The 27,897-nt window shown below is 37.9% G+C and overlaps 2 protein-coding genes across 6 annotated transcripts in view; both read right to left on the reverse strand.

Annotated features, from left to right (window-relative positions):
- The window catches only part of LOC127171038 (guanylate-binding protein 1), a 49,573-nt gene extending 21,905 nt beyond the window's left edge, over positions 1-27,668 (reverse strand). Inside the window, exon 1 of one of the 4 annotated variants that reach the window (XM_051119450.1) lies at positions 27,607-27,668. The gene's annotated coding sequence lies outside the window, so the exon portion shown is untranslated. Of the gene's footprint in view, positions 1-8,322; positions 8,385-27,606 lie in introns of those variants that run through there. The other 3 variants (XM_051119453.1, XM_051119451.1, XM_051119448.1) reach the window with 3 other exon arrangements.
- Positions 69-27,668, reverse strand: LOC127171040 (guanylate-binding protein 1-like). 2 transcript variants are annotated; one of them, XM_051119455.1, is made up of 10 exons: positions 27,607-27,668; positions 7,336-7,524; positions 7,090-7,217; positions 6,274-6,383; positions 2,945-3,135; positions 1,997-2,239; positions 1,620-1,900; positions 1,192-1,404; positions 989-1,091; positions 69-627 (listed from the first exon to the last, which is right to left on the reverse strand). In XM_051119455.1, the coding sequence occupies exons 2-10, from the start codon at positions 7,505-7,507 to the stop codon at positions 182-184; spliced, it is 1,887 nt and encodes a 628-aa protein (XP_050975412.1). In that variant the 5' UTR covers positions 7,508-7,524; positions 27,607-27,668; the 3' UTR covers positions 69-181. The 2 variants fall into 2 exon arrangements, with proteins under 2 accessions (XP_050975412.1, XP_050975411.1); XM_051119454.1 differs by lacking the exon at positions 27,607-27,668 and adding an exon at positions 8,323-8,394.
- Positions 27,669-27,897: the final 229 nt, after the last annotated feature.

A 27,897-nucleotide genomic window follows, 5' to 3' on the forward strand; every position in this document is an offset into this window, starting at 1 on the left:
GAAAAAGGTGGATAGCAGCTAATGAATCTGAAGTCATGAAGCTTGCAAAAAAGGTGAATCGCAATGTGTAATTAGCTCATTATTCGATTTAATGTCATTATACGCAGGTATTGAATCATTTTACAGCAAGTAACTTCATTGTACAATTACATGCCTCTGATGATCACAGAGTTAATGCATTTCACAAGATGCAACATCCGCCTGAAGAGCGTGAACTCATCTGCTGCTGTAAAGCCCTCATCTGCTCACTGTGCTGCTTCATCATCATAGCCATAGACTCCTCATGTCTCTTGTTGGAGTTCTCTAACAGCTCTGCAAACTCTCGAGCTCTATTACTCTCAGCTTCAGTGTTCTGTCTCTTGAACTCTTCCATCTCCTGGCTCATCCTGTCAGCCTTCTCCTGAAAGCCCTTCTCCAGCAAAGCAGTCTGCTCCCTCAGTTTGCTGTCCATGGCACGCTGGGCCTCCTCTCTCTGAAGCCTCATCTCCTCATCCATCTTCTCCTTCATCTGTCTTATCCTCTCTTCATTACTCTGTTTTTCTGCTTCCATTTTCTCTTCTAGCTGTCGCTGCGTCTCCTCTTTAGCTTTTATTTCCTGCTCCAGAAGTACGGCTTTCTCTGTTTCCTCTGGTCATTCACAAAAAGAGGAGGAAGAAAACAGATGCTTTAGAGAATAAAACTCAAACCATGAAATTAAGAGTCTATTTTACTGTAAGGCAGTTATAAAAAGTTGCAAGATAATATATTTTACAATATTCATTACACTTCTGTGCACTTTTTCAATAACATACTAAATTTGACATTCAGGTTTAGGCCTGACGACTAAGTTACACCTGATTTAGAACCTCAAGATTTGCAAGTATTGACACTGTTCTGTTATCTGTTCTCCAAAATCTGTTCTCTCTCTACCGTTTATTGATACTTGTAGCTGCATTTTAAGCTGCATTTTAAGTAGCCTGGTGAGAATTTAGGAGCATGGAACTCTTACCTTTAATCTTTTTTTCCTTCTCAGTCAGTTTTTTGTCGGCCTGCAGAATAGCTTTAGAATCCACAGACCTCTGCTTCAGAAACTCCTCCAAGACCGCTTCAGCCTGCTGACACACACTAGACATTAGAAACTACATCAGTGAGGACATCTCATAGACTTTCACTGCTTTAAAATATCATTAAATTGTGTAATATGGACAGGACCTTGACTTCTTTATTGGTCTGGCTGTTGTATTTCTTCACAACTTCCTCCAGATCCTTGCAGAAGAGATCATAACCACCAGATTTAGCATAGATGCCCTGTTTGAGTTTTTCGGTCATTGTTGCTGAGAGGGATGACAGGAGATCCTCACATTTTTTCTTTGAAGCTTGCTCATTTTGGCACAGGTATCCATCAAAGAGTTTATTAACTTTTTCCTAAAAAAAACATACAGGCAGTGTTTCAGTTCTTTGGTGACTTAGGGCTTGCTATTTGGATAACGTCTGACTTGTTTAGTTGGAATAACACTGTCAGCACAGAATTATACATATGAGAAGATGGAATCAGTGAGTATGTCCAGATCTCATGTACTACTCTGAAAGAACATCTCCCTATTAGTCCTGGAGAGGTCAGTCTGAGAGATCCAGCCTACCTCTAGAGATTTCAGGTGCTTCCCATCAGTGTCCCTGAAAGACCGAGTCATGAAGGTTTGTGTTGCCATGCTGCTGAGACGTTGGTGTTCTGAGGACACATCCTTCAGTTCCAGAGGGAAGGAGTTCTTCAGCTTTTCCATTCCACTCTGGTACACCTCAAGCCCCTCCTTCACCGCAGCTTGGTTCTCAATCGTTGCCATGGCGATCACAGCATTCTCCAGACACGGCACAGCCCCGCTAGAGATGGTGTCTACGTAAGTTTTTGCTAGATGACCCAGAACTTTCAAAGAAGGAAAGAAGTCAAACAAAATGAATGAGCAATAGATATTCCACTAAAAACACACCTGCAAACTCTTCAAATGTCCTTCTGAATCACCTCTTCCAGTGACTGTGTATCCATCTTTCAGCTTCTTCACATCACTCTTGTCAAAGACGAACTTGCAGAAACGATCTGTAACCTCCAGGAACTCAGAGGAAAGGTCAGCAGGATCCAAGCTCTCCAGAAGAGACACGTTCTCTGGGGCGGTTGGAAATGGGAAAGTGAAGCATGTCCTGGAGGGGAAGAATTTTTGGATGCACTCCCTGGGAAGGTTGTACTCCATCACTTTTTTTGAAGTGCCTAGAAGAGATGAACACATGCTGTAGCTTTTCTCAGTTCTAGAGATTTGTAAAGTTAAAAAGGAGTGTCTGTCCTTCGATGATTCAGCTGCTCTTCTGGGCCATGTTATCACTGGACATTTTTTTCTCCACTTTAAACCCTTTCATCCACAGTGTACTATAAATGTATACTATTATCTAGAGTTGGAACAGGGAGAACACGATCGACTATGGATGAACAACACTGGCTCAGGGAGTAGATATGTTGACTGGGAGTTTGAGGATTCCCAGCTTGAATCCCAGATTCACCTTACCAATTGCTGAAGTGTCCTTGGCCAAGACACTGAACATCACTTGCTTCTGATGGTTGGGCTATGGCACCTTGCATGGTAGCCTCCACCACTGGTAGGTAGAGCTGACTTGTAAGTCACGCTAATCTTTCTTTCAAAATGTATTTGTCTAAATAGTGATGAGACTGATTTTACCAGCTCCATAACACTGGCTCAATAACTAACTAACCTCTAACTTCTCAGTAGCAGAAAAACTGATGTGAAACTGATACCTTTGTCTTTTTTAGAGAAGTCATTTGAAACAAATTGCAGTACACCTAAAACTGGTGTAGGTAAGATCTGTTGGCAAACCATTAAGTTTGCAAACACTCATTGCAAGAGCTCATTCTGTTATTCTAAATAACCGAAACAATCTTTTGTACCATATTTAAATTTACCATGTTTTAGTTTCAGAGCAAACTCCAGATAATCATTCTCTGTTGCATCTTTGCCATCAATCTTTCGCTCCAGGGTGAAGTCCCTCACAGCCCAGATGAAACTAGGGAAGAACTTCACAAACTCATTTGAGTCATCAACATCCTCGTCTGATGATTTGACCTTGATGCACTCTGTTAGTTCTGTAACATATCTGACAGTTTGTTTAGGTATGAACACAAAGTGACTGTCCAACATGATTCCGTTAGTATTTGTATGTATTGTAAAGTGTGGTTCTACCACATATTTACATACACAAAAAATGTATAATATTGATTTAATAGCATCTAAAACATCAAGTATGAGAAAAGCCTTTAAAAAATTGCGAGATCTGCTTACTTTTCATCTCTTTTAGGAGAAAACAAACACAACCCCAGCCGTTTATTCAATACAGTGGCTAAATTAATGAGAAATAAATCATCAACAGGCGCAGACATTTCCCAGTTGATGCTATCACTATCAGATAATAATGCTATCGCATCAAATAATGCTCTATAGATCCCCTGAGAAACAATGAAGAACACTCATTCTCTGCTATAGGAGAGGAAGAATTGTATAAAAGATAAATCAACTAAAACAACAACATGTATGTTAGACTCTACTGAAAGAGGTGTTTCCAGAAGTCATAGATCCTCTTCTGAATATTATTAATTTGTCACTGTCATTAGGATATATCCCAAAAAACATTGAAACTGGCTGTTATTAAGCCTCTCATTTAAAAAAAAAAAGATTAAAAACAAAAAACTTGATCCTAGAGAATTAATTAAAGACCGATCTCAAATTTCTCTTTTCTGTCAAAGATACTAGAAAAGGGAAAATCCTCACAACTATTTTCCTTCTTGGAGAAAAACAGTTTCTGTGAGGATTTCCAGTCAAGACTTGGACGGAACCATAGTACTGCTCTTGTCAGAGTTACAGAGTTACATGCTCTTATCATCTGATTGTGTTTGTATGTGTCTCTTAGTACTACTGGATCTTAGCACTGCATTTGACACTATCGATCACAACATTCTTTTGAATGAAGAGGTACCATACAGATCACAAGTACCGTATGGAGTACCACCATTATTGGGAAGGTTACTTTGGAAATGTAATAGGTTACAGATTACAAGTTACTTGATTTAAAATGTAATAAGTAGTGTAACTTTTCAATTACTTTAGTAATATAATGTAACTTATTACATTTGATTAATTTTTGATTACTTTTCTAAATTTCTAATATGTTCAACTGTTAATCATTTTGAATCATTTAAACCAGGCAGAGTGAACCTTACAGTAGCACTCAACACTGATTACTGTCAGACTTTCAGAATCCTTCATCACTTGAATTAAGATTATAATAAGTAAGGGAAAACACACATCTTTATTTTCCAATAACAACTGGCTGGATGTACATTATCTCACTTATTACACAGCTGCTTGATAGATTATTAGATGTTTCGTGTCAAAATTATTAGACACGAAACACTGATCTGAGTTGAAATATTTGAACGCAAAGCTTCCACGAAGAAATCAGTTGCTAGCAAACGGCAAGTTCAAACTAGACATTTTAGGGACACAGTGCAGTCACACCAGTTTTCTTACACAACATTTCACCACAAAAATAATTAAGTATTAGTACTAGTTTGTTAGTTATCTTATAATCCATTACAATGTACAAAAAAAAAAAAAAAAAAAAAAAGGCAGCAGCTGCGTTTGTATGAAACAATAGAGTGAGTCCACGATACCAGGATGACAGAATTAAGAAATTGTACGCATAATATTGAATTAAGCTTTAATATTCTATTAACTAACCAAACGCAAAGCTTCCACCAAGAAAAATGATCAAGCATATAGCACTGACTTGAGTTGCCCCGAATGAATCTGAGCTGTGTAATCATTTAATTTAAAGCACACCGCAAATTCAGACTTTTTTTTTCACTTATATTTTTGGGCTTTTTATGCCTTTTATCGTGATATGACAGGTTTTACATCAAAGATATCAAATGCACTTTGGCTCTTGCCTGCTTCATCATCAATTGTGATGTCACCTTCTACTGACCCAAATGATTTATGCATTTGTTAAATGAAATATGCACACCTTCACACAATTTAAATTCTGCACTGTACTAATGTTGTCACAAAAAAATTTTGACTTTGATATGACACTTGACTAAAATATCTCGATACTACTACTGAACCAATACCAGGACAAAAACATAAAAGAACAGGAATAGTAAATAAATAATGGATGATCCACATGGAACTTGTAGTTCATAATTTTTTGTTTATTAATTAAAAATCACAAGCCAGTGTCACCACACAGGCCTATGGTGAGCAACTATCAGTCTAAGATACAGCCAGTTTGCTCAGTTAAAAGGATAAAGCCAAATAAATGGAGCAATTCCAATAGGGTCCTCGTTAGGGCCCTAATTAGAAGGTTATTACTGACCTCAACTGCCCTGTCAAACTCAGATGGTTAAACAGTTAACGTGCCACAAAATTAATAATAAATTAATAATAACTTAGTCAAGATCAGTGAGTGGTTTTTCATTTCTTTTGTTGTTTGATTAGCATTACAGATACAGACAGCAGCAGGAATAGTAGCCTGCTCACTTTAAAAGCTACACGGATCCAGTTTATTGATACACATTTAACTTTTACAGCTGTTTAACTGTGTGTGTATTTGACTGTTGAAGTGCAATAGTAGTGAAATAGATCTGAATTCGCAATCTAATGCATCTGAGAGAGGCAGCTTTACGAGTGTGTGCTTCAGGTCTTTTTCAAGGTGTATTGTGCTTAATAATCCTTTATAACATCAAGAATTTCCCACACGCCTAATTTTCTGATTCATGCTTCTTATCCACTCTTAAATTGTCAGCAACTTTCAGCAGGGTACTGCAATACCTTTTTAGTACCAGTGTATCATGCAACATTACTCTGTACAGTTTGTTATACTTTTGTTATTGTGATTACACTTGCCTGTCTATTATGTTTTTGTTTATACTGTGTATATTTTAAAGAAATGCCAAAAATATCTACATAATGTTATATTGTAATTAAACGTATTGTTACTGTAAATGTTTCATGTTTTTACATGTTAATGTTTGGGGTCTGGGGATATGATTAAGGGACCTAAGAAAAAACTTTTGCACATGTATGAAATTTTCCTGTGTAAAATGGAAGTCAAACTCTGAATAACCCCTACCCCTTTCTCTGTCTCTTACTCTTTTAAATAAATAAAAATAAATAAAAATTAAAAATAAAAAACAATTATCAATCAATCAATCTAGATAAATGTTCAGAAGGATACTGCAGCTCCTCAATAGCCCTGTTGTCGATCGTCCCTCGACTGTTGTACACCAGAGTGCTGCTCAGTAACACAGCCAGACAGAAGATGTTGGTGTCATGCTTCGAGTCCCCCTGAGATGTAGATCCACATTCATCAAGTTAGAATAATACACTGGAAATACCTTGAATTTGCATTCACATGCAACTCAATGAAAGGAACTCACAAAACTACAGGCCATAACATTTAGCGCTCCATTTAAACAGGGCTAATTCAGCACATTCCCCACCTCCACTTTACAGCAAACTAGCAGACTAACTGTAATACTGTATAAGACTGACATTCGAACTGAAAGCATAAATCCAGATTATGCACTAACAATTTCAGAGCAAAACAGCAGCGCTAAAACCCACCAGAATAAAAGCTTACTGATTTTAGATTTGAAAATGATGAAAATAAATATATAAAAAAAGAAAATGCAAACATTAACCTTGTATTTTTAAGTGTACTAAAAAATACTTGTATTATTTAATACTTTTTATTTTAAATGTAACATTATTATACATATTTATTTATACTATAATATACATTATAAATATTTATTATTTTTTTATTATTTAATTTATTTAAAGTGTGATAATACTGTTATTTCTATTATTAATTAATTAATTTATTTAACTTTTTTTATAGTTGTTTTTAATGGGTCACATTATGTGCAGTGTGAGCCCCAAACCAACCCCTGCAGTTACTGGATTATGTCTGTTATGTCTGCTCAAGTGACAGTATTATTGGACCCTTGCGCACTAGTAATTTCGTAATTTGGTAATTTTGTTACTTCACCTTGTCCACGTCCCCGAGTCCCTCGGTGTCCAGCAGCACCAGAGTGGTTCCTGTTTTAGTGGGGTGAGGTACACACCACATCCAGATGCCCTTCGTCTTGGACTCAATTGTGCTGCCCAGTGCAAACCCTGATAAAGACACACCAGAAACCCCACAATGACCTACATGCATTTGAGCTCATTCATTTTAACAGCATGTTTCTCTTAGGTGTTTGGATGGCATCTGTGCTGCTTGTGTGGGTCTAACCTGTTTGTTTCCCTGCCAGTCGATTCATCAGGTAGGACTTCCCGGTGCGGTAGAGACCCACCACGGCCACCACCACCACTGGCTGCTGGATCTGCTCCAGAACCTGCAACGCTGACTGCTGGACAAACAGCTTCCCATCGGCCGTGTCAATCAAGCATACTGGTTTATCCATGGCCACTGGAGATGGAGCTGTCCAACACATTGAAACACATTTGACCTCCTTTAACCTCAGTGCACTAGAGTTGAGAAATACTCCAGTAATCCTGTATTAGACAATACAGTAATTCCCCACATGAGCAGCATTTCCTTTTTCTCTTTGGGGAAGTTTGTGTAAAATGTTGAGTTTGTCATAGTACTTTAACAACATGCATTCACAACAAATTACACAAGCAAGTGGAATAAGACATAAAAAATGCTTTAAGATTTGTTTGTGGCATAACCGGACTGGGTTTAGTTGATGCTGGTTTCTATTAGAGAGGTAAAATACAAGTAAATAATGTCATTTGAAACTTGTATCAAAATGTGGTCAGAACCTATAGTCAGATCTATCAAGACAATTCAGGTTGTAAAGTTTGCTAATACACTCACACACAAATGCGCACACACACACACACACTCTCTCTGCTTCGGCTTGCTCCCTTTATCAGGGGTTGCCACAGCGGAGTGATCCGCACAGCCGGATGCCCTTCCTGCCGCAACCCAGTCCTGAGCGTGCACTAACTCATGCAAACCCAGTGCTGGGACACACTCACTCACTCACTCATTCATTCGTTCGTTCACACACACACTCACAGAGTAATAAAATGAAATCACCATCATGAAATCTCAACCACGTGTAGTTCATTATCATTACGCAGGAGTAGAAACAAACATGAACAATCTGCTGATGTGCTGATGCTGACTGTAAAACACTGGACATTGTAATGTTTGCGGTTATGAGAGCAGTACAAGTGCTATAAATGAACTGAATGAAGGAATGTCCCTTACCTTTTTGCTGTAGTTAACTTCAGTCTAACTGCAATCTGAGCGGTGTGTATGTTGTAGCTTCCTGATATTCTTCCCATATTTCTTAGACACACCTTTATACTCTTAATGCTGATTGGTCGAGAGTGAGTCAGGGGACGTCCCTGCTCTCTCAGTGTGTCTCTGGTTATTTTCTGTTTCTGACTTTCTTCTATTGACTAAGCAAACAATGTGCAGTTTAACTTTTGGTTTCACTTTTAAAAATCAGCAGCTGCAAACTGGAAAACACATGACTGCAGATACAAGCTTGAATTGTTTACAGACTGTGCAGCCACATAAAAAATATATATATTTCCTTTTTGTGGTGCACAGATCAGAATGACGTCTTGTAAATCAGAGCTGTGAACAACAAAAGCTGAACAGTAAGATTTCTGAAATAAGAACAGAGAAGATTGTCATGTTTAACCTGTGATAAACCTTGTTTCTGATGAAATGGAAATTCCCAAGAACTTCTCCCTCCATTGTATCAGACACTATGAAGAGAACTGGGAATTTTTTTTTGTGTACTCATGACTCCATCGGCAGTGCACCAACAATGCAAGAGTTCAGAGTCCAGGGAACACTTTTAATTGTAAATTGTGTACCGTAGAATGTGAAAGCATCAAAAGCATTAAAAAAAAAAAAAAAAGATTATTATACTGGTACTTGGCTTCATTTTGATTGGTTTGTTAACATTCTAAGGTGTGCAGTTATTTTCAGGGAAACACATGCTTGTCCATATCACTTCACCAAATTCAGTTTTTTCAAAGGTCCTTACAGCCTAAAACAGCAAAATAACCACAACGATAGTGACTTGTGTGACTTCACAATGTATTGACTTCCGGGTTGATTGGAAACAAGGGCATATTTGCCTGCCAGTCTTCTCACTGTTTTCTTGTTTTGTGTAATGTTTACTGATTTATTTTAATGGCTGTGAGGTTTTGGAGCTTTGGAGTTTTAGGAACCCATAGTCTCCACACAGTTGAACTGCTGCAGTGTGGGATCACATCTTCATTTACTGTTTTTATTATCCTTGAACTTCCTCTGGCGGAGCCAACCTGCTGTTGTACTGAGCATTTATGCTACAGTGAAGTTACTGAGGGCGAGGATTGCTCTAGCATGGCTCCAAGAGACACAGCACACCAGTTACTGAAAATGAACCAGACATTATCACAGAAAAAGAACTGCACCGGGTGTGCTTAACAGAAGCAGCACAGATTACTCCCGCACTGCAAAAAAAAGGCTTATCTTTCTTAGTATTTTTGTCTTGTCTCTCTCAAGATACATTTACTAGATAAGCAAAGGGACGTAAGATATTTAGTCTTGTCTAGATGAAGTGAATTTGACTTAAAACAAGTAAAATGGCCAGTGGGGTAAATAAAACGCTCTTAAAACAATATTACTTTTCTTAGCCCACAGGAAGATGATTGCACTTGTTTTAAGCTAAATGCACTTCATTTAGAATTTTTAAGAACTTTTATTTTTGGAGCACTTTAGCATTGAAAAACTAGTTTGGTTAGTTTGACTAGTTAGGTCAAAGAACTTTCTGTCTTTATTGAGAGTTTTGATTTGTTTCAACATGTTGACTGTTCTGCACATAACCACGGTCACATATTAGACCTTGTTATTGCTAATTTGTCTTTTGTATCTCAGTTGTTCTTTATTGAGATCTTTCTGATCATCATGCCTTCCTTCCAATATGGAATTACCTCTTACTATATTCCTATATTCCTCTTTATGTGCTTTTCTTTGCTGCTGTGGTTCATCTTGATGGCAACATTTCTCTGGGTATCAAGTCAGGAACATTACAGGTCAATGAACAATGTAAAAATGAAGTACAGACATACGTTTACATCAGAATGCACAAAGACAAAAAATATAATAGTGTATTTTAGAATTTTGTATTTTCACACACATACACACAGACAGTTCTTCTTTGCGCAAGAATGATGTCGATGGTACTGCTGGAAGTAGAAACGTAAGTCAGGTTAGGGGGTGCCATCCTGTACTGTACTGTACTGTTTGCTGGAATGGCTAATTAAATCAGTTACTCGCTTGATTTGTTCAAAAAAGCACATTCAGTCTTAAATAAAACAGTGCTGTGTTTGTTCAGAGATGTGCAGCAACTTTGTTTGGAATGATTTTTGTTGATGAAATAGAGCAACATAAAATAACAGTGTTCCTATAATGTAAGTCACTTAATATTAAATTCTTGTTTATGGAACTGTTGTATAAAATCAATATCACATTTGCAAACTATAAATCAATCACTATAAAGATGTCACTCATCTCAGTTCATTATACTCACACACTGCACAGTAAATCTCTTAAGTAAGAGGATTCACAAGCTTCTATAACTCAGCGTTGAACAAAAACTGAGTGGATTCTAACTTAAACACCTCTGATCGGCCATTGCATTCAAGAAATCGTCAGATATGTCTGTGATTGGCTACATCGTTCAGCACTGAAAAACACGTAAACAGGAACCTTTGATGCTCTTCAGAGAGCAAACACTTGCAAAATCTGTTTTGCCGATATGCTATTACAGTTTCAACACCCCCACAGAACTGGGCCTGATTGGGTCAATCACACTGCTGCTCCTAAATATTTTTTCACAGTCACATGCAGAAATTCTTTCACTATAGAGCCCTGTTGGGTAGAACTATAGAGTAGAACTATAGAAGCTGGATAATAAAAAAGATAACATTTTCAAACTGTCATACTGTAAATATACTGCTCAGATTTAACTTTCTTGTTTCAACAGACCTTTGAAACAAATTTATTGACTTTATTGTCCAGCACTGTCAAGATTCAGCAAAAGCTGATCAATACTTTTGTGCATATGGATTATTGCAAGTCATTGCTTACCGGAATCCTTGCACCGCCTCCTTTCCATGTTGATTTTAAGATTGTTGTGCTTACATACAGATCTGCATGGTTTGGCTCCTCAATATTTGGCTGAGATTTTAACTTATCATACTCCAAAATGTGACCTTTCTGTACTCTGTAACTCATCCAACTCATCCAGGATACAAAGTTCATCAGTTTGAGTCTGATGAAGAGCTTTTAGGCTCAAAACTTCACCTGTGGTGAGAACATAAATATTTTTTCTACTTTTGGATCTGTGATGTGCCAACTTTCATCTTTCTTTTTACATTTTATTTTGCGGTTGAGCACCCGCATTGAGCTTTTTGCCTGTTGAATGTGCTACCCAGGTTCATTGGAAATACGTGCCTCTAAATTAATTCTAAATTCTGCAAAACTAAAAAAACTTACTTATACATACAAATCACTGCAGTTTCCAGTTCAAATATACATTAGAGGCAAAAAGTCTCAAACAATTTTCATTCCTTTACCCACAAAGTATGATTTACAGGTCCACAGTTTCGATTAATAAAGCCTAATTTTCACACAATTATTTGAAGAATATTAAGTTACGACTTTAAAACAATTTTAACGCACTGCGAGATTTGAAAACTGATACTTTTGAACGTTGTTGTATGTAACACATACGCAGTGTTGGGAAGGTTACTTTGGAAATGTAGTAGGTTACAGATCACAAGTTACTTGATTTAAAATGTAATAAGTAGTGTAACTTTTCAATTACTTTATTAATGTAATGTAACTTATTACATTTGATTACTTTTTGATTACTTTTCTAAATTTCTAATATTTTCAAATGTTAATCATTTTGAATCATTTAAACCAGGCAGAGTGAACCTTACAGTAGCACTCAACACTGATTACTGTCAGACCTTCAAAATCCTTCATCACTTGAATTAAGATTATAATAAGTAAGGGAAAACACACATCTTTATTTTGCGATAACAACTGGCTGGATGTACATTATCTCACTTATTACACAGCTGCTTGATAGATTATTTAGATGTTTCGTGTCAAAATAATTAGACACGAAACACTGATCTGAGTTGAAATATTTGAACGCAAAGCTTCCACGAAGAAATCAGTTGCTAGCAAACGGCAAGTTCAAACTAGACATTTTAGGGATACAGTGCAGTCATAACACTTTTCTTACACAACATTTCACCGCATAAACAATTAAGTATTAGTACTAGTTTGTTAGTTATCTTATTTTCCATTACAGTGTATAAAAAAAAAAAAGCAGCAGCTGCGTTTGTATGAAACAATAGAGTGAGTCCACGATACCACAATGACAGAATTAAGAAATTGTCCACATAATATTGAATTAAGCTTTAATATTTTATTAGCTAAGCAAACACAAAGCTTCAGCCAAGAAAAAATTATCAAGCATATAGCACTGAGTTAAGTTGCCCCAAATGAGTCTTATTTTTTTGGGCTTTTTATGCCTTTTATTGTGATATGACAGTAGAGAGATGACAGGAAAGAGCTGGGAGGAGAGAGGGGAGCAGGATCGGCAAATGGGCCGGGAATTGAGCTCGGGTCAGCGTGAGCACAGTTGCGCTATATGTCGGTGTACTAACCACGAGGCTATTGGCACCGATGCTACAAATTCAGACTTAACTTTACTTAGAGATCATTGCGAGGTTAAATACAGATTTGAAATCATAACAAGCATAAAAATCATTTAATAGCTGTGATACTGGGTTTGAAATCAAATGTTTGCATAGTTATGACAGAAAACACTAGCATCTAACAATGCCTTGGAAAAAACAATCTTAAAAAATAAAGTTTATGCATAAACCCAAATAGGAAATAAAACGGTTATCGAATAAGCATGAGTCCTATTCTGTGTCCTAAACTCCTGAAACATTGGTGTCCCATTTTAGAGCAGTCAATGCAATTCATGAAAGAAGTCAATTAAATCTGTAAGTGGGGGTGGGTGTGTAAAAAAATTCAGATGTAACCCCCTTTGTAATCACTGGCATTTTTCAAAAGTAACTGTAATTTAATTACATATTTTTTCTCAGTAACGTAATTCCGTTACATGTAACTAGTTACTCCCCAGCACTGCATACGTATGTGTTTTCTTTTTCGGTAGGTTTGCTCAGTAGCTCATTCAGCATGGAGTTGCACTTTAGAGGTCAAGAGCTCCGGTACTTAGTATCTAGCACAACGTTTATGTGTTTCTTGCCACAAACACTGTACCTATGCTAACATGAAGCTTCAAACATGCTTGGCTCAGAAGTTTCCAATCTATAAATCCATCATCGCCTGCAGGCGGTCTGGCTTCATTTGTAGATGGTCTGGATTCTGCGCTTAGACTTAGTTTCGGTTGGGATATTCAATATATATACTTTTTAAAGATTTAATTGATCTGATTGATTTTTGTTTTGATATTTTCAAATTCAACACCATAAAACACATGCATTTTACTATTATGTCTTGAGGCCATTAACATATTGTGGGTAGGACTATAATTTTAAAATAATGAATATATATTGTCACAAATCCTGTCCGGTCTGCCCACCACCAGTGGTCGCTGTACAGTTCACTTCTCACAGACTGTTATACTACACCCCGGACTATGTCTCCCATCACCCATCACGCTGATTGCGCCAATACCTGTGGCCAATAAGGCGCGCTATATAAGCCCCGGACTTTCCCCGTTACTTACGGAGTATTGTGGTTTATTGTATGGTTGTTTCGCGTTTGTTCCTGAGTTCCCAGTGTTTAGCTTTCTCACCTGGCCATATTGTGGAAGCTGTGGCCTAATGGTTAGGGAGTTGGGCTTGTTTGCGGGTTCGAGTCCCAGGTCTGGCAGGGATTGAAGGTGGAGGGAGTGAATAACCAGCAGTCTCTCCACCCTCAATGCTACAACTGAGGTGAGTCCCTTGAGCAAGGCACTGATCCCCCAGGTGCCGCAGTGATAGCAACATGGCTGCCCACTGCTCTGGGTGTGTGTTCATGGTGTGTGTGTGCACGTGTTTGTTCACTACTCACTACTGTGTGTGCACTTGGATGGGTTAAATTCAGAGCACGAATTCCAAGTATGGGTGACCATACTTGGCCACGCGTCATGTCCTTTCCTTTCCTTTTTCCTTTTGTTTCGTCTGTCTCGCCGCTCGCTTTTGGACTCTTGCTCATTTGTTTGGATTACCCCTCTTCCTTAAAATACTTACAGATTATTGTGGTTTATTGTATGGTTGTTTCGTGTTTGTTCTCTAGTTCCCTAGTTCCCGAGTTCCCTAGTTCCTGAATTCCCGAGTTCCCTAGTTCCAGAGTTCCCGTGTTCCCAGTGTTTAGCTTTCCCGCCTGGCCATCTTGTTTCGTCTGTCTCGCCGCCTGCCTTTTGGACTCTCGCTCGTTTGTTTGGAATACCCCTCTGCCTTGCCCCCTTCGGATTTAGTTCGCCGCTGATCGACCCTCGCCTCGCTTGTGTTTGGATCTGCTCGCCTCTCTCCCCTCGTTACACATATATATATATATATATATATATAATGGCTTTCTTATTCCTTTTTTTAAATGATCATCTTACCTTGCTCATCCATGTTTATCTCTGCTCACATTCATCAATAGCCCTTGATTTATCTTCTTTGTTAGGTTTGACTAGTACTTTTGCTTAAGACATGATTACATACTTTCTTTTGTGTGACCTATATGTTTCAGGTGATATACCTTAGTGCTGTGTCTTTGACGTTAGATCGCGTATGTGTCTTATCCTAGTGTGTGTTGTGCTTTTCTTAGAATTATTATTAGAATTTAATATGTTTGGTACACATACTAGAGGTACTTTTTCTTCAAAGTTTGCACAAGTCTGCAGACATGAGATATGCTTGCTTTACTATCTCTTCCTGAAGGTGTCAACATTTGTTTTTACACATTGCAATTTATTGCATTTGTTTTTATTTTTATTTGTAAGCATCTTTTTTAGTATTATGTTTTGTGATGTATCATCACTTTTTCATCTGACTGAATCTCACTGCACCATTATATAAGACACACATAATTTAAATCTCATAATTTTATTAAAGTCGTACACACTTTACATACAGTTTGTCTGACATGTGAATTCTTCTAACTGGTGAGCTTTAATGCGGGTGGCTTTGATGCATCGCAGGAGATACAGACCACTTTTCAAATCTCAAAATGCTGTTAAAGTGCACAGTTCATTTAAACACAGTCAGTTATGTCTTAAAGGGATTAATATAGCAAATCCACAGCTCAAATTGAGCTGCCTTCAGGTACCACATTTGACAAATTAATAATGTTTCTTCTTTATTTAAAATGGTTCAAGTATTAATCATTTGCCCAAAATACACTGCACGATTTTTCGGCTGTCTCAGACAAAAGATTGGTATCGTGAAACAAGCATGGTGATTTTTGTGATCGTGGCTCCTAATCTGTGGTCCTATGTCGTACAGTGAGAGAGGTTCAAAGACGGTCATTGTCACATCAGCCTGATCATCGTATGGTGTGTTTGCTGCGTTTGCTGCCACGACCCACGTTTACTGATCAGCCAATAAAAATGCCACATGAAATTAACGTGACACAGCGCTAAAGCGTAAAACTGCTTACCTCAAGCTCTTATTCGCCACTTCCACTTTTTGTCAGCACACATAAAAACTACAACTGCCAAAGTGTAATTCATTATGCTCTTTTTGAGCGTGCTGATGACATTTTATTCTTCTATAGTAACGTGCGTCGTAGCCTACGAGTCAATAGGTGTCATCATCGTACAGTTTACATGCATGCCGTACACAAGTTTATTAGATCCATTTCACACAGTGTGATCAGCAATGATCTTATAGGACTGCTAAAATCGTGCAGTGTGTAGAAGGCTTTATACTGGCATAAATCACATGGAGATGTATGTTAAAATTGTTGGACGTGGTGCCCTACCTAGAAATTTTTCCACCTGCCGCCACAGATACTAATGTGACTTCAAGACATATAAGACATAGCTCTGTATTGCTTGGTGCATGTCTAGTTGTTTATTTAACAATGTTAATCTCTATTCATAAGAAACTGGCTTGTTTGCTAGCTAGCCAAAGATGTCTTTACCAGCCACACTTCTATTCATGAACCTTTGATGGAAAATATATTTTTCCACCTTAAATAAGGTTGGTAACCATGTATTCATTAATGACTCACAAGGTCATTGAGCTGTGAAATTCAGGGCACCAACAGACTCGCCTGGCCAAAGCAACTTTGAGTACTACTGAGGTTAACCTTGTCTGGTCGAAATGCTTAACAGTTGAAAACATTAATTAGACATTTAGAAACGTAATCGAGAAGTAATCAAATGTAATCAGTTACATTACTTTAATAAAGGTTATAGGTCCCAAGGTTTTTTTCTCCATTTCTGTCACCGATGAAGTTTCTTGCCACTGTCACCTTTGGCTTGCTAAGTTGGTGACACTTCATTTCTGGCAACATTTTTGACTTGACTGCACAGACACTGTTTGAAGAGAACTGAAATGAGCTGGACGATGACATCACTGAATCAATGATGGACTGACTTAAACTGAAAAACTGTTTACAATTGTCCTCTTCCATTATCCATACACTGCTTTCCTGTTTAACACTGTAAAGCTGCTTTGACGCAATCTGTATTGTATAAAGCACTATATAAATAACAAATTAAAGGGGTCATCGGATGCCCATTTTCCACAAGTTGATATGATTTTTTTAGGGTCTTAATGAAAAGTCTATAATATACTTTGCTTAAAAATTCTCAGTGGTTGTGTAAAACAACACCATTTTTACCTTGTCAAAATCAGCTCTGCAAAAATCATCTCATTCTGGTTGAGCCTGCTTTAATGCAAATGAGCTCGGCTCGCCCTGCCCCTCTCTTCTCTCTGTGATGTGATGAGCCTGTTTACTTTAGCTGCAATTAGCCGCGTTTAGCCGCTAAACTTGCTAACTTGCACATTATTAGTTATATAGATAACTAATATAGTTATATATTAGTTACAAGACGCAAGCAAAGACGCAACCCTCTCCCTTATACTCACTTCTGCTGTAAGTGAAGCTGGATCATGAATGATTTGCGTGAACATAGACAGATATTTGTAGATCGGGAGGTGCATTCCCTTCACAAACAAACGTAATCCACTGCATCTTCAGCGGCTCAGATGTCGGGAGTAAGTGACGACCACTATGTTCATTATTACATCCAGCAACACAACACCTCAGTCGCTCAATCGGAGATATTCTTGTCTAACTTACATCCCTGCTTCGGCATCCAAACAATGGAGGTCGGACTGTTACAGCTGATCTGAGGTAAGAAGCTCATGTCAATGAACTATTGTGGGAGTGTCCTCTGTGGGTGTGACGGCACAACGACAGGCATCTGAGAATGACTCAATTTGAAAAAAGTGATATTATTTTTATAGATTAATTAAAACCACTGCATGGATTTTTATCATTATAGGGTAGATTTGTACATACACTGCCAACACACATTAATGTTCAAACAACATGTAACAAAAGTGAACTTAGCATCCGATGACCCCTTTAAGAATAAAAGGGAAATAGTTACACCACTTACTACATTTTAAATAAGGTAATCTGTAATCTGTAACCTGCTACATTTCCAAAGTAAACTTCCCAACACTAGTCATTACAATGTTAGTGATATTAGATGCATAATTGAGATAAACGGGCGATCAGCTATCACACATTACTATACAGCAGAACTTGAAACAGCTATGATATAAAATAAACAGCTTAGAAACTATAATGACAAAATGCAACGAAAGGCACTTTGACTTCTGAGAGATTATAGCAGTTATGAATTCAGACTTCTGTAAAAGCAGTGGACTACAACTTTCTACACATTTCACTGTATAGAACATCGAGATCGAGATGCAGGTCTCGGTCTGCTATTAATTGCTTCTATCTGCTGTCTGTGCTGCTGCCTCAGCACTTCCATGTTCTGTGCATTTCTTCGCTCCTGATCTGCTATCATCTGTGCAAACTCTCTGGACTTTCTATCCTCTGCCTCTTTATTCTTCCTCCTCAACTCCTCTATCTCGCAGGCCATTTTGTTAGCTTTCTCCTGAAAGCCCTTCTCCATCAGGGCAGCCTGTTCCCTCAGCATACTGTCCATGGCGCGCTTTGTCTCTTGTTGTTGGAAGGACATCTCCTCTTCCATCCTCTGTATGACCTGTCTCACCCTCTCCTCATTATTCTGTTGTTCAGTCGCCATCTTCTCCTCCAGTTGACGCTGCCTCTCTTCCTGGGCCATAATTTCCTGCTCCAGAAGGACTGCCCTCTCTCTCTCCTCTGGTCAGAAAAAAGGAAGTGGTTGAAGAAACAGGTGAATAAAAGGAGAAGAGACAAGAGTTCAATAAAGGAGACAAATCTAACACAGATAGACCACAACATCATCCCACTCATTTGATCCAGTGAAAACAGCAATGTTCAAAACTGTTGCAGATGTGGAATGAGACTGCCTCCGATTCTCTTGCCCACTGACTGGCATTCATCCCCTTACTTTAAATTACCCTACACTACCCTTTCCCTTACCCAAACTGTACAGTTGAGTTGATTCTATTCTTATTATCATGTTTAGTGCTCGCTGTGTCAACTTTGTTGAAAGCACAAAGCTCTTACCGCAAATCTTTCTTTCGTTTTCGGTTAGTTTATCATCAGCCTGCAGAATAGCTGTGGTAATTGCAACCTTTTGCTGTAGAAATTTCTCCAACACCTCAGCGATCTATGAAGAAACACAGAAAGCGTAAACCTGATGTTAAAAATATTAACAGTTGAATGTCAAATATATATACCTGTATGTCATCATCACTATCGCGATCATAATAATAACAGCATTGTTCTGTTAATAATGTAGTGTTTATCACCTTGACTTCTTGATAGGCCAGTGTATTGTACTGATTCACAATGTCCTCCATGTCCTGGCAGAAGAGATCATAACCACCAGCTCTGGCATAAAATCCCTCATTGATCCTCTCCGCCATTGCTTCAGAGAGAACTGATATGAGACTTTCACATTTTGCTTCAGAAGCCTTCTCGTTGTCCCAGAGATACCTATCAAACTGATTACTGATGGTTTCCTAAAACAGCACAAAAAACAGGAAGGATTCTTAATATTCATTGTTCATGTGTTTTGTACACGTTATTTCTATCTATATGGTTATTTAGAAGATGCTTACAAAGCAACGCACAAGCAATATCATGCATTGTATGCTATCCCAACCATTAAGATCAAGGGATTCAGTGTCTTGTCCAAAGTCACTTTGACATATAGCCAGAATGCACAAAAAATATGATAACAAGTACCAGTTTGCAACACCACACAGATAACAGATTATTTTAGTACAGCTAAAAATAAGTGGGACTATTATTTTCAATGAAGAATAGCAAAGACTAAAATAGATTATAACTATTATTGTTAATTATAATTAATACAGAGACCCGTCTTGACTTGGCACTTGAGTGCAAAGACTTGAGACTTACTTGTGACTTGCAAAACAATGACTTGGTCCTACCTCTGTTCTCCTGATCCCTGATCAGTTTGTTTCGTCAGTGATTTGAAATCATGTTGGGTAACGCTCATTGTTACTCATTCTTTAACTTGTCTCGTGACATTTAAAACCATTTGTGCATTTGTTGATTCAAATTCATTGGATTGTTATTAAATAACCTTCCTTTGAATGAACTTCACCTATGTCGTTTTCCAAAAAGTGACTTAAAACCATCTATTGTTGAAATTTGGCATGTCAGCCCCCACCTACCTCTAAAGATGTCAAGTACTGGCCATCACTGTCCCGGAAGGAGCGTTTCATGAAGGTTTGAATTGCCATGAGACTGAAGCATTGGTGTTCCAAGGTCATTTCATTCAGTTGCAGGGGGAAGGAGTTCTTCAGCTTCTCCATTCCACTCTGGTACACCTCAATGCCCTCCTGAAATGCAGCCTCATTTTCAATCGTTGCCATGGCGATCACAGCATTCTCCAGACACGGCACAGCCCCGCTGGAGATGGTGTCCACATACGTTTTTGCAAGATGACCCAGAACTTTTAGAAAGAAGAGGATTCAAACAAAAGAAAGGTAAAAAATAAATGGATGCTTGCTGTTTGCACAGTAGCAAACTACAGGCAATCCTGTCAGAACAGAGAGGCTTCAGTTTTAAAGCAATGTTTTTCAAGCTTTGTCTTTTGGTTGACACTGAATAAAGATGGAGAGACAGAAAACGTAAATTCACTTGAAAAACAAGCATTTGATGACTGTTTTGGGTTAAACAATTTTGGTTGCTATTGACCCAGCTGAGCAAGCTCTTACAAGCCATGCTAGAAACTTCCAGGCAGGTGGTGGCAAGTTGGAGTTAAATTCTGCCCCTTCAGGACTGAGTTTGGGCACCCCTATGCTAGACAATGTACTAAATACAATATGGCCAAATCTCAAATGCTGGATCAATTATTTCATCAACATAAATCATATCACCTAGCTCTAAAACTCAAGGTTAAAGCATTAAGGCATTACAGACATACCATGTTTAACGTTTCATAAAGCTTTGAAACAACTACAGTATTTGCATTGTGGAAAATGCTATTCAGATAAATTTGACTTCCCTTGATTTGATCTCTTGGATTAGCCACTGTCTGCACAAACCTTTTTACCTCTGCCGGTGACCGTGTGTCCATCTTTCAGATTTTTCACTTGGCTCTGGTCAAAGATAAACTGGCAGAAACGATTTGTGACCTCCAAAAATTTTTTTGAAATCTCAGCCGGGTCCAGTGTCTCCAGATAAGAGACATTGTCTGGACTGGTTGGGAATGGGAAGGTGAAACATTTCCGAGATGGGAAATATTTGCGAATGCACTCTCTTGGAAGGTTGTAATTGTTCACTTGAGTTGAGTTACCTTGGAGAGAACACAAAGCTGCCCTTCAGTCAAAATACACACAGTGCACAAAACGAAAATGCCAACAACAAACAAACTGTTAACATGTTAATAATAAATGAACTTAATAACACAGAACGCTTAAACATTTACTGGAAGTGGCTATAAAGACTTTGTTTGCTAACACAATGACAAAGCACATAATGACAGTCTGACAAAGCAGGGACTTTCAGGTTTAAATATTACCTAGTTTTAGCTTCAGAGCAAACTCCAGGTATTCATCCTCTGTTGCATCTTTACCATCGATCTTTAGCTGCAGAGTGAAGTCTCTCACAGCCCAGATGAAACTAGGGAAGAACTTTACAAACTCTGCATCATCTACAACTTCATCAGGTGATTTGATCTTGATGTACTCTGTCAGCTCAGTGACATATCTGTTTAGTGTGAGTCAAGGAACTGTTGAACATTCACTACAATTTATAAAAGCAATCATATAATCTGAGAAGAGCTGTACCAGAGCAATTCTAGCTGGACAAAAGACATCTATAATTTGGAGGTTGCTTTACATGTAGTCTTTGTAATTTACATGGATGAAAACCTATTTGAAAAATACTTTAAAAACAAACAAGCATAGAAAAATTGTGATTACACTTATTGCCCAATCCTGACAACAGAGTGTGGATCGGCGGATGCATAAGACAACTAAACAGGAATATTCCTATAGTGCTTTAAAATGACAAAATGGAAATGAAATTTACATTTTGATCAGAGGGATACTGCAGTTCCTCTATAGCCCTGTTGTCAATAGTTCCTCGACTGTTCAGGACTAGAGTGCTGCTCAGAAGGACAGCCAAAGAGAAGATCCTGGTGTCATGCTTTGTATCACCCTGAGACAGACGGTAGAGACAGGATGAGACCACAACCCAAAGACACACAATTCCTGATATTTTAACAATAATCTGTGATTGCGAAATTGGTATACAGTGTGATATTTGTTTGGTTTGGTTCAGTCACTACAAAAAGAAAACGAGCATGAGAGCAAACATACAGACCACAGACCAACCATCAGACAGAAAGACATTTAGATAATATATGATGGAACTTCATTATCTTTAATTTGTCACCTTATCCACATCCCCGAGTCCCTCGGTGTCCAGCAGCACCAGAGTGGTTCCTGTTTTAGTGGGGTGAGGTACACACCACATCCAGATGCCCTTCGTCTTGGACTCAATTGTGCTGCCCAGTGCAAACCCTGATAACAACACACCAGAAACACCACAATGACCTACATGCATTTGAGCTCATTCATTTTAACAGCATGTTTCTCTAAAGCAGTGGTTCTTAATTCCAGTCCTCACGCCCCACCGCTCTGCATATTTTGCATGTCTCTCTTAGTTAACGCACCTGATTCTGATAACCAGCTCATCAGAATTGAGCGTCATGTATAAACTGTGTTCCGATTGACATGGTCCCTACACAGTATCCGTTGTTTCCTACTCCCTGAGCAGGTGAAATCCATTGAAGTTTACTACACTTCTGAACATTTATTCATAGATTTGTGCTGCACTGCTGCCTGCAGCGTCTTCACACACAGCCAAATCTTACTAGAGAAGTGTGAAGTGTGACATAAATGCATATGTAAATAATTACAGATGATAAATACATATAAATAATTTAAATTCATGTCTCACACACTGTAATGACTGATAAATGGAATCATGGTGGAAAATCCTGTGATGTCCACTTCGCAGGGCACTTACGTTCCAATAGAACAAATGTCGTACGTGAGAAGACTTGATTTTTTTTCTTAGAGACCAGGAGACGTTTTGGATATCTTGAAGCAGAAGTTTCTCTTTATTCAGATACTCGCTGCTTAGTGCTGCAGTCATCAAAAGTTGTCTAACTAAGGCAGTGATACATTGTAGTTTATATACATTTAGGGGGCAGTGCTTAGATCTGGAGACAAAGCACTTGGGTGACAACCCCAAACAAAGCATGCAAATGAAGTATTCAGGTATAGCAGCCTGCACCATTTACACCAGTCCTAATCCAATCATCATAACTACTCAAAGACTGGGCAGAGGTACTAGGAGCCATTACAAACAAAAGGAGAACATCTGAGTAATCTGGCTCATTTCACTTACAATAAGAGAACAGGAACTGGCAGGAACCTCTTGCTACAAACTTTGCTTGAGAGAATCATTTGTCTGTCATCATATTTACCTTAAATGCTAAATACAATGTACTGCACCTTAGGTTTTCACGTGATGCTATGTCAGAACATAACGTCAGCATATTTTAAACAGATTCTTAAATTTGTAATCCCACAACATACATACAAAATATACAGAGTGGTGGGGCGCGAGGACTGGAATTGAGAAACGCTGCTCTAAAGCATTTGGATAGTATCTGTGCTGTTTGTGTTGGTCTAACCTGTTTGTTTCCCTGCCAGTCGATTCATCAGGTAGGACTTCCCGGTGCGGTAGAGACCCACCACGGCCACCACCACCACTGGCTGCTGGATCTGCTCCAGAACCTGCAACGCTGACTGCTGGACAAACAGCTTCCCATTGGCCGTGTCAATCAAGCACACGGGATTGTCCATGGCCACTGGAGATGGAGCTGTCCAACACGTTGAAACACACTTGACCACCTTTAACTGCAGTGCACTAGAGTTGAGAAATACTCCAGGGTCATTTTGTGTCAAATCAACCAAATTTCAAAAACTTCCCCGGCTCAAATTTGATTTTGCTAATATTTTTTCTAAAGAAAGATAGACGTATAATACTGAAAGCCAAAATATTAAATGTCATGAATGATTATATACTGAGTAATCCTCTATTTTGTAGAGGGAGGTCAAAATGGCCATTTAACCTTAGATTCAGATTCAAGTTACAGGGGGGTAAAATTGACCTCAAAAAGATGGCAGCATCATTATCTTATTTTCACACAGAGATGACTTTAGCTATCTTTGTTGCATTATGTGCCAATGGTGACCATTCAAAAATAGGAAAACAGCACTTTCCAAGTTTTTTCTTAAAATTTTGCTTTTCTGTAACTCAAGAAGTTTTAAAGATATTTTAATGTCCTTTTAGATATTGGGTCTTAACAAACTTTCCTTTTGACATCTTCATTTTTAAGGCCCTGTGTGGTTTGGCTCCAAAGATATTGGAATTTCAATATGGCTCAAGGAGTAAATTGTTAAAATGTACACATTTTCAGTGGTCAAAAACCAAATGTGGATCAGTTTGAAAAAAATACAATACTTATTTTCTTTTAAAGAGGAATTTCTGAGGAACAAATAATGTTAAAACTAGAGATGTATCTCGTTTCTTTCTGTCAAGACAACTGCATTGAACATACCAGTCCGTAACATGGACGCTGAGGCGGTGTAGAATCCGATTGCAGAAGTTTATTACAAACAACAGCAAACATACACGATGAAACAGGCAAAGGGTCAATAACCGGAAAAGCAGTCCAAAACGTAAACGTAATCCAAACAGAGTGATAACACAGGCAGTGGGTCAAATACCATGAAGTCAGTCCAATCAGGCAAACAATCCGACAAGGGTAATCCGTAAACTCAATAACCAAAAGCAAAGCAAGACAGCAACAGGTAATCCAACAGAGTAAATAAAGAAACGCTCGGTAAGGCAGGTGAAACTGGCAATACTTCGCAACCTATGAAGCACATGGTCAGTTTTTAAATACTGCCAAACAGGAAGTGACAGTAGAAGCAGCAGAGGGAGCATGCAGGCAGTCCTAGGGTGAGGGCTCCCTCTGCTGGCTTGGCGTTACACAGTCTGAGTGCCATAAATATTGTTTTTCCAATGTTTCTGTGACTATAATTCGAGAAATATTAAAGGAGAAGTCTACTTCCAAAACAAAGATTCACATATAGTGTTTTTTTTTTTTTTTAAATGAAATTATAATTTCATTTTTTAGTGAAATTATAATTGTATTTTTTTAAACGAAAATAACGGATCATTTCGCTAGATGAGACCCTTCGTCCTGGGCTGGGATCGTTTACAACCGCATTTGTGATCGTTTGAAGCCGCATTTAAACTGTATTTTGGAAGTTCAAAATCGGGGCACCATATCAGTCCATTATATGGAGAAAAATGCTGAAATGTTTTCCTCAAAGAACATAATTTCTTTACGACTGAAGAAAGAAAGACATGAACATCTTGGATGACAAGGGGGTGAGTACATTATATGTGAATCTTTGTTTTGGAAGTGGACTTCTCTTTTAAAGATATCACAATATAATCTTAGATTCTAGTTTTTCATGAACTTTTCTTTTGAAATCTTAATTTTCAAGGCCCTATATTATTCAGTCCCTGAGATATGGGGATCTCAATGAGGCTCCATGTCCAGATTGTTGGATATTACCTATTTTCAGTTGTTGGAGAACCAAATGTTGGTCACTTTGTGTACAGCTGATACTTATTGAACAATGTCCAAAGAACAAATAATGTTGAAATTATAATTGCATCTTGTTTCCCTTTATCAAAACAATTGCATAGAACATTATGAGTCTCATAAATATTATTTTTCTAAAATTTGTGTGCCTGTAACTCAAGTAGTATTAAAGTTATCTTAATATGATTTTAGATTCTGGTTTATCTTATGCATAATACAGCAGATTTTTTTTTATGCATTCTACAGTGCAGTGATTGGGTTGAACATGCTCTTTCTCATGAATAAATGCAGAAAAGATGACATTTATGAGTGCTATTAGTGTTTTCACTGAAATTCAGTCTGTACATCTCTGTTCACGTCTCAAAAAATGTGTTTCTCAAAAAAACCTTTTCTTCTGGAATCTTCATTTTTAAGGCCCTGAATGGTTTAATTAAGATATCGAGATCCAAATTTACTATCCTAACCCATTTTTAGTGGTCAAAAACCAAATGTAGTTTTGTGTTTATCAGGTCATTACTGTTTACCATGCAAAAATGCAAAAAATAACAGTAACAGGTATATTCTATGCAATTGTTTTGATAGAGGGAAACACAATACATTAATTTCTCATTACAACATTATTTCTTCTATATACATTGTTCTTTAAATAAAATAAGTACCAGCTGTATACAGAATGACCAACATTTGGTTTTCGACCACTGAAAATGGTTGAAAACATTCAGCAATCTGGACATGAAGCCTCTTTGAGATCCCCATATCTCAGGGACTGAATGATGTAGGGCCTTGGAAATTTCAAAAGAAAAGTTTATTAACTACTACAGTCTAAACTCATATTGCAATATCTTTAATGCGTCTTGAATTACAGGCACGCAAACTTTGGAAAAATAATATTTATGGCACTCAGACAGGTATGTTTAGTGCAGTTGTGATACATCTCTAGTTTTAACATTATTTGTTCTTCAGACATTCCTCTTTAAAAGAAAAGAAGTCAAATATTTTTTCAAGCTGACCCATATTTGGTTTTTGACCACTGAAAATGTGGACATTTTAACGATTTACTCCTGGACCCGTATTAAAAATCCAAAATCTCTGTAACTGAATCGCATAGGGCACTCAAAATAAAGATGCTAAAAGGAAAGTTTGTTATTACTCAATATCTGAAAGGGCATTACAATATCTTTTCTTATTATATTTCTTGAGTTACAGTAATGCAAACTTTGGAGAAAATTTGAAAAGTGCTGTTTCCCCATTTCTGAACGGTCACCATTGGCACATAATGCAACAAAGATTGCGAAAGTCAACAGATTTTACTAACAGAGCTAACAATCTCTGAGTAAAAATAAGATAATGATGCTGCCATCTTTCTGAAGTCATTTTTACCCCCCTGTAACCTGACTCTGAATCTAAGGTGAAAACTGCCATTTTGACCTCCCTCTACAAAATACTCAGTAAATATCCATCCATGACATTTAATACATTGGCTCAATGTACATGTCTATCCTTCTTCAGAATAAATATTAGCAAAATCAAAAATTTGAGCCGGGGACCTCTGGTTGAGTTGACGCGGAATGACCCTCCAGTAATCCAATATTAGAAAGTGCAGAAATTCCCCACATGAGCGGCATTTCCTCTTTGTCCTTTTGTGGGGGGAAGTTTGTTTCTCATATCAACACAGAAATATGTGACTAGAGACACACATCTACAAACACTCTGCTGTATATAACCACATCAAACACACACTTTCACAACAAATTACACAAGCAGGCTGAATAAGACACATAAAATAAAATACTGATATTGTAAGCTTTAAAATATTGTAAGTGCCCAGCTACCATTATATTTTAAGTTAATCATATTTTCTATCCCCTAACCTTAACCTCAGCCGCAAACATAACCCTCACAGAAAGAATCTGTACAGTGCTAATCACCATCATGAAATCTCAACCATGTGTAGTTCATTATCATTACGCAGGAGTAGAAACAAACATGAACAATCTGCTGATGTGCTGATGCTGACTGTAAAACACTGGACATTGTAATGTTTGCGGTTATGAGAGCAGTACAAGTGCTAAAAATGAACTGAATGAAGGAATGTCCCTTACCTTTTTGCTGTAGTTAACTTCAGTCTAACTGCAATCTGAGCGGTGTGTATGTTGTAGCTTCCTGATATTCTTCCCATATTTCTTGGACACACCTTTAGGTCCAGACTCTTAATGCTGATTGGTCGAGAGTGAGTCAGGGGACGTCCCTGCTCTCTCAGTGTGTCTCTGGTTATTCACTGTTTCTGACTTGCACCCCCTTCTATTGACTAAGCAAACAACAATGTGCAGTTCAGCTCCTGGTTTCACTTTCAAAATCAGGAACTGCAAACTGGAAAACATGTGACCAGGGCT

This window comes from Labeo rohita, chromosome 9 (assembly GCF_022985175.1).
Source record: "Labeo rohita strain BAU-BD-2019 chromosome 9, IGBB_LRoh.1.0, whole genome shotgun sequence".
NCBI classification, from domain to species: Eukaryota; Metazoa; Chordata; class Actinopteri; order Cypriniformes; family Cyprinidae; genus Labeo; species Labeo rohita.

Bases quoted from the DNA above. Each gene is read 5' to 3' on its own strand.
- LOC127171040 (XM_051119455.1), bottom strand. From the start codon at position 7,507: ATGGATAAACCAGTATGCTTGATTGACACGGCCGATGGGAAGCTGTTT. The intron at 3,136-6,273 runs GTATCCTTCTGA...ACAAACTGTCAG, and splicing joins AGGGCTATTGAGGAGCTGCA to ATATGTTACAGAACTAACAG. The intron at 628-988 runs GTAAGAGTTCCA...GTGAATGACCAG, and splicing joins GAAGGAAAAAAAGATTAAAG to AGGAAACAGAGAAAGCCGTA.